General features: G+C 34.4%; 1 protein-coding gene across 1 annotated transcript; it reads right to left on the bottom strand.

Annotated features, from left to right (window-relative positions):
• Window positions 1–801: 801 nt before the first annotated feature.
• Window positions 802–1,188, bottom strand: LOC129085190 (60S ribosomal protein L31-like). Its single transcript, XM_054591547.1, has one exon. It carries the CDS (start codon window positions 1,177–1,179, stop codon window positions 802–804), a length of 378 nt encoding a protein of 125 aa, XP_054447522.1. The 5' UTR covers window positions 1,180–1,188.
• Between the last annotated feature and the right edge of the window lie 6,636 nt (window positions 1,189–7,824).

Raw genomic sequence — 7,824 nt, 5'->3', positions numbered from 1 at the left:
TAATTTTCAGTTATTAAGTCTGTAAAATACACTTTGGGAGATATTTTCTAAATGATTTTTTTATTATTTACTCAAGTATATGGAATACAATAACTTTCATCATAGGCCCAGACTTAGAATACTGATTTGTATTCTCCATTTGGAGATATAAACCAGTGCTATTAAAATGTGTAATTTTCATTGACATAATTATTCTGAATTTAGAACCTGAATGTTTTTTGAGCATTCTGTATACTAAGACATCCCTATATAAAATTTATCAAAATTCCCAAGACAGCAACTGTAGAAGTTTTGCATCACATAGTTGTTAGAAGAAATTAAATCTTCAACAAATAGAAGATGAAGTAAGCTTGTTATTTTCTTGACATATGACACATAAATACCCTGATTCAGCAATGAATTTAATAAGTAATCTGGGGGTTCAATTATGTATCAAATATGGTATTAGAAGGTTTTTTCATACCTCCAATTATCAGAAATTATATAAGACAAAAAAGTAATAAGAAACATTGTTCAAGAAGCAAATCACACCACATAATTGAACCTGATTTCCCAATTTACTAAGCTGTCACAGAAAGGGAAGTGTGTGTTGTTTTCCTTCCATCTTAATGTTATCTTCTGAGATGCCACATACTTTCATTATTTTTCCTCTTTTTCTAGGAAAATTCAATTTTTTTTAAGCTTTCCAAATGATTCTTTAATTGGCAAGTACTTTAAGATATACAAACATATTACATTGCCACTAGAAACAGGAAACCAAACCTCAAAGCCAGTTTTATAACTTTATTTGACAATCAGCAGTTAGTTCTCATCCACATTAACTGTCTGTAGATTTTTCAAAGTGGTGACAGGTACATAGGTGACCAACGTATAGAGCTCGTTTGGTGAATCTTCATCCTCATTTCGTTTTCTGGACAACTGCACCCGGATACGATATGAGACATTCCTAATTCCTTTGGCCCAGAAGGCTTTGTTGAGCCTGGTGTCAATGCGCACCTCTGGAGTTCCCATCTCCTTCAAGGCAAATTTCTGGATCTCTTTGAGTGCCCGAGGAGCATGCTTCTTGAAGCCCACTCCATGGACGCGCTTATGGATGTTGATGGTGTACTCTCTGGTCACTACCTCGTTGATGGCAGAACGGCCCTTCTTCTTCTCGCCACCCTCCTTTGCGGGAGCCATTATGCCGGGCCCAAGCTGGAAAGAGGAAAATTCAATTTTTAAAATAGGTCACCAGTATATAGGTCACCAGTGGGAAAACCTCAGGAGGTATAAATGACTATATTGAGAGATTTATAATCCTGGACTCATTTTTAAAAATCAATTTAAAACAAACACAGAGATATGTTAGTGGGTCCATTTATGTGTTCTTGATAAACATTTTCTCATAAGACCACAACCCAGAGTATAAACACATACAATATGACTATGCTTTTCTTGCTTCAACAAGAGAGAAAAAACAAAAATATTTAAAAATCTATTTCTCCACTACTGTCACACAGCTAATTTCAACATTAGTTGACAAATTAATCAATCTGGTTTCATCATTTTTTTCAGATTGTTTCCTATCAACATTTTACTTAAGATACCAAAAGAGGGTTTAAAAATGGCAACATTTTTCCGAGCAATATATTTTAATTTAAACTAGTTGTTCACTTAGATGACCATAGAAAACAATCAAGCAAATTTCTTTAATAAATCTAAAGTAATGATTTTAAATTTAAAAATAGAAAAAAATCAGCAAAGATTGCTGTTGTAAAGGCCAAAATTAAGGGAAGTGTTCATCGTTGTTTATCCATCAGCGTAACAGAGTTTGAGTTCCTTGAGGGTTTTGACATTTGCAAAAGTGCTGGAATTTCCCTCGGAGAAGGTACATCTACTCCTTCTTTATGAGAAAAGTATTTCATCTTAACATCTTTACAATATTGAAGGACCTTACTATGCATTGGTAAACGAGGTGATGAGACTATTAGATTAAAAAAGCAGTTTTAACACTAGGAAGAAATAAAACCTATAATACAATTTCCTTCCCGTACTGTTAGTGATATGTCACAAATACATCAGAAAGAGGGGAAAATAAAATAATATTTGTCCATTTGTACAATTGATTTTAGTCTAACTACTTCTAAATAATTATGAACTATATCTATTTCTCCTCATTTCCATGTTTTGATTCATCACAGGAAAAAAATCAATAGTATTTTTAGTGTAATTAGGTAAAAGAAGAAAATTGTCTAATATTTTAGAAAGTAGGTTTAAAGTATTATTTAAGTTGTTTTAAAATCACAGTACTTCAAATGGTGAGTGATTCTTCATACATTAAATAAGATATTAGATTAATAACAAGTGAGATCTATTTGAAACACATCTGTGGAGTTGTTGTATATCACTTAATAGAAACCAGTTGTTCATTTTCTTCTCCTTTTCCAGTTTTCTTTGTATCATTTGTATTTGTATTACCTATCTAAGGCTTTAGTGGTGATGCAGATACCTGAATAATTTAGAAATTGAATTATTTATTGGAAAGGCTCTGTTTTTACTTGCTCTCACTGATTCCCTCTTGCACTTAGGCCCTTTTGTACCCTAGATTGAGTCTATGGTATGTAAGGAGAAAACCCATAAGGCCTATCCTCCAAAGCAATAACAAAACTACTCTAGTTAGCAGATTGGGTGAATATTGGTTTGCCTGTGTGACATTCTACATAATCTTCCTTTCATTTTGACTGATAAACCATGGGAGAATCTTACCAAGCAGAATAAATAGCATGGAGATTCTTAAGCAGTTTTATAGCTCTTCTGTTTCAATTTCATAAAGCAAAATTTTGAGCCTCTTTGCTTCCAACTAGCTTTTAATCACAGACAACAAAGGAGTAAGCCATAATTTCATCTTACATCACCATGAGAGAAAATAAGAGAGAATAAATTGATGTATTCAATAAATATTTTGGTTATGTCTTCTCTATGTTCTGAACACTAGGGACACAGAGGTTAAGAGATCAAATTCCTCCCCTTAATGAATTGAGAGGAAAGAGGCAGTGATAAACTAAATACAAATCCCAGTATATAACTTAATGTGAGGAAGGATAAATATTATGGGCATGGTGAAAGGTATTGGTATTTTAGATAGAATAAGAAAGGAATAACTGGCATAGTCATCAGGGGATATTTTATATCTTCTAGAAATAGCATGTCCAGTGGAGTTGAAGCTCAGTGAGTAAATGGGAGGGAAAAAGGCAATTAAAAAAAAAAAAAAACGGCATGAGTTAGAGCCTCAGCCCTGGTCGTTTATGTCTCTTTAGTGAGTCATCGTATTTTAAAATTTTTTGGTATGGGTTTTTTTTTTTTTACTTTTTTTTAGAAGTTACATTTATTTATTTCTTTATTTTTTCAAATATATTTGTCTCTGCCTACCCCCCACCACTTTCCCTTGCCTCCTCCCTCCATCCCTCCCTCAGTGGATCTTCGTAAATGACCCATATTAACATAATTTCATCTATTGTCTAATATGCAGTCCACATTCAAATTTCCCCCATTGTCCTTCAAAAAATGTTTTATAGGGTTTTGGATTTTTTTAAATTTTATTTTAATTTATTTTTTCAAATACACTTGTCTCTGCCTCCCCACAACCACTTTCCCTTGCCCCCTCCCTCCTACCCTCCCTCAGCTCTTCCCCTTTGGTTTTGTCCATGAGTCCTTGCTATATGTTCCTTGACTTTCCCTTTCCCTTCCTTTTCCCCGCCCCCACTTCCATCTTGTCTCTGTTGATTTCTTTTCCTTTCAGTGTTGCTGGTCTTATTTTCCTTGCATCTTTGTATTGTTGGTTAGGTTCCACTTATAGGTGAGATCACATGGTATTTGTCTTTTGCCCCCTGGCTTATTTCACTTAGCATAATGCTCTCCAGTTCCATCCATGCTTTCGCGAAGTTTAGTAGTTCTTTTTTTCTTTCTGCTGCGTAGTATTCCATTGTGTATATGTACCATCATTTTTTGATCCAATCATCTACTGATGGGCATTTAGGTTACTTCCAACACTTGGCTATTGTAAATTGTGCTGCTATGAACATTAGGGTGCATAGGTCCTTTTGTATCGGCGTTTTGGTGTTCTCAGGGTATAGTCCCAGCAGAGGAATCCCTGGATCAAAAGGCAGTTCCATTTTCAGCTTTCTGAGGAAATTCCACACTGCTTTCCACAGTGGCTGCACCAGTCTGCATTCCCACCAACAGTGGACTAGGATTCCCTTTTCTCCACAGCCTCGCCAGCACCTGTTTGTTGATCTGTTTATGATGGATATTCTGACCGGTGTGAGATGGTACCTCATGGTGGTTTGGATCTGAATTTCTCTGATGGCTAGTGATGCTGAGTATCCTTTCAAATATCTCTGAGCCCTCTGTATCTCCTCCTTGCAAAAGCGTCTGCCCAGGTCCTTTGCCCATTTTTGGATTGGATGATTTGTCTTCTTGGAGTGGAGTCGAGTGAGTTCTTTATATGTCTTGGAGCTCAAACCTCTATCTGATGTATCATTAGCGAATATATTTTCCCATACGGTTGGCTCCCTTTTCATTTTGCTGATGTTTTCTTTCGCCGTGCAGAAGCTTCTTATTTTGATGAGGTCCCACTTGTTTATTCTTTCCTTTATGTCCCTTGCTTTAGGAGACATATCAGTGAAAAAATTGCTGCATGGGATATCTGAGAGTTTCCTGCCAATGTTCTGCTCTAGGACTTTTATGGTGTTGCGGCTTATATTTAAGTCTTTTATCCATCTTGAGTTTATTTTGTGTATGGTGTCAGCTGATGATCCAATTTCAATTTTTTGCGTGTAGCCGTCCAGCTCTGCCAACACCATTTCTTGAAGAGGCTATTATTGCTCCATTTTATGCTTCTGCCCCATTGTCAAATATTAGATGCCCATAGAGACCTGGGCTTATTTCTGGGCTTCCTATTCTGTTCCACTGGTCTAGGGGTCTGTTCTTGTGCCAGTACCAGATTGTTTTGAGTATAGTGGCTTTGTAGTAGAGTTTGATGTCTGGTATTGTGATCCCTCCTACTTTGTGTTTCTTTCTCAAAATTGCTGAGGCTATTCGGGGTCATTTATGGTTCCATATAAATTTTGGAAATGTCTGTTCTATTTCTGTGAAATACGTCATTGGTATCTTAATAAGATGTGTTGAATCTATAAATTGCTTTGGGTAGTATGGACATTTTGATGATATTAATTCTTCCAATCCATGAGCACGGTATATGCTTCCATTTATTTGTGTCTTCCTTAATTTCTTTTTTCAATGTTGTATAGTTTTCTGCGTACAGGTCTTTTACATCTTTGGTTAAATTTTTCCCTAGGTACTTTATTTTTCTTGTTGCTATATCAAATGGTATTTTTTTTTTTTGATTTCTTCTTCTTCTATTTCATTGCTGGTGTACAAAAATGCCTTTGATTTCTGAATATTGATTTTGTATCCTGCTGTTTTGCCAAATTCACTTATTAGGTTGTGGAGGTTTTTGGTAGAGTCTACAGGGTTCTCTATGTACACTATCATGTCATCTACAAACAATGATAGCTTTACTTCCTCCTTTCCTATTTGGCTGCCTTTTATCTCTTTCTCTTGTCTGACTGCTGTGGCTAGGACTTCCAATACGATGTTGAAAAGAAGCGGTGAGAGTGGACGTCCTTGTCGTGTTCCCGATCTTAGTGGGAAAGCTTTCAGTTTTTGCCCGTTGAGTATGATGTTGGCTGTAGGTTTTCCATATATGGCCTTTAATTACGTAGAGGAATGCCCCATTTATTCCCATTTTGCTGAGTGTTTTGATCATAAATGGGTGCTGTACCTTATCATATGCTTTTTCTGCATCTATCAAGATGATCATGTGGTTTTTGTCTTTTATTTATGTGATATCACGTTTACTGATTTGCATATATTGAACCATCCCTGCATGCCTGGGATGAATCCCACTTGATCATGGTGGATAATCTTTTGAATGTATTGCTGGATGCGGTTTACCAATATTTCATTGAGGATTTTAGCATCTATGATCATCAGCAAAATTGACCTGTTGTTTTCTTTCTTTGTAGGGTCTTTATGTCTCTTCAGTGGGTCATCGTATTTTAAAATTTATTTGGTATGGTTTTGAGCAGACAAATGTTATGATCTTATTTATGTTTAAAAGGTTGCATTTGGTCTTCTATGTAGAGAATAAAAGGGAGTCAAGAGCTAAAAGAACATTAATTAGGAAGCTATTTCAGTGGTATATGGAGTCCAATAGCAGCAAGAGATGATCCAGTAAGCAATGGTCAGGTTCTGAGTTAAATTTTGAAAGTAGCTATTGGAATATATATGCTAAAAAGTTCTAAGAAAGTTATAAAAAGATTTGGGGTGTAAGATAAAAGGACAAATCCAATGTTACTTTGGGATTTTTGACTCAAAAATTAGAAGAATCGTGAACTGAGTTAAGGGAGGTGGTGAATAAAGCAGGTTTGGGGGCAAAAGATCTGAATTTCAGTTTTGTCGTGGTAGGGTTTCAATGGCTATTAGTCAGCCAAGTAGATGTGTTCAGTAGTCAATTAGATACATGAACCTGGAATTAATTTAAGAGGCTGAGGATAGAGAGTGATGTTTAAAATTTCTACTTTAGAGAATTGGATAAAAGTACTGTGTTGTGGGTACTCTAACATTTGGATACAAGGAAAAAACTGAAAGGGACACTAAACATAATCTATCCTACTTTTCATAGTATTGTTTACTTTGTGTCAAGTGTTTCATTAACTCTATTTTATTTAATATTGTAAAGCACTATGTTTGATCACATTAATTCCATTTTGCTCTTGAAACCCTGCTTCCAAACCCCTCTTTTTCCCTACTAGAATTGCTATTTGTGTTGCCCAGCTACTGTCTTGTTGTTTTTTTGTCATTTTTCCCATACAAATGAATCTTTTCTTAAATTCCCTATTTTTTTTAGTTTATTCACTTGTTTTATGGTATCACTTGAGAAAGTTTAAATGAGAACTGATTATTTTGAGAAGTTTAATGTCTGAAAACTATTTTTTCACCCTTAACTTGAATAGAATATATTTAGATAAAGAAAAAAACTAAAACATTATATAGGATTTTGAAAGGTTTTGCTGCTATTTTCTACATTACAGTGTTATTAACAATCCCATTCTAAATCTGTATACTTTGTATATGACTTTTATTCTTTTGAGAAAATTTTGGAATTTGGCTTTTATATTTCATTGTTCTAAAATGTTATAACATTGTGACTTGATGGTTTCTTTTTATTTACAATGCTGGAGAGTCAAAGAGGCTTTTTAATCTGGGGACACATTCTCCTAAATTTTAATTTTTTTCTCACATTATTTATTTGGTAATTTGCCACCTAAAATTTTCTTCTCCTTTTCCAGTTTTATGTTTTCAGATATTGGTTCTTGCCATAATACTCTGATTTTCTTATTTATTTCTATTTTCCATACAATTAATTTTGTTGTATGTCAGTGAGATTTTCTGAATTTTATCATTAAAATATTCTATTAATTTTATTTACCTTTTAATATTTTTATTAAATCTATTAATATTTTCTATTAATTTTCTAATCTAAGAGATCTGTGAATCTCTTAATAACATTTTATTATTTGATTGATCTTATTTTATACTGGGATGTGACTTTTTAAATACTTTAAAAATTCAAATATAGCACACATAAAGAAAAGTGCCAAATCTAAGAGTACACAGTTGAATAAATATTCACAATTTGAACACTTGAGTAACCACCACATGCCATCAAGAAATAAAGGCTCACTAGCACTGCAGAAGACACTCGCCTCCCACACACAGAGC

This window comes from Pteronotus mesoamericanus, unplaced genomic scaffold (genome assembly GCF_021234165.1).
Source record: "Pteronotus mesoamericanus isolate MK-2021 breed Mesoamerican mustached bat unplaced genomic scaffold, CSHL_Meso_final scaffold_232, whole genome shotgun sequence".
Lineage (NCBI taxonomy): Eukaryota > Metazoa > Chordata > Mammalia > Chiroptera > Mormoopidae > Pteronotus > Pteronotus mesoamericanus.
This window is presented reverse-complemented; position numbering and strand designations above follow the sequence as displayed.

What these genes read in the sequence shown, in the direction of transcription:
- LOC129085190 (XM_054591547.1), bottom strand. Translation starts at nt 1,179, where the DNA reads ATGGCTCCCGCAAAGGAGGGTGGCGAGAAGAAGAAGGGCCGTTCTGCC.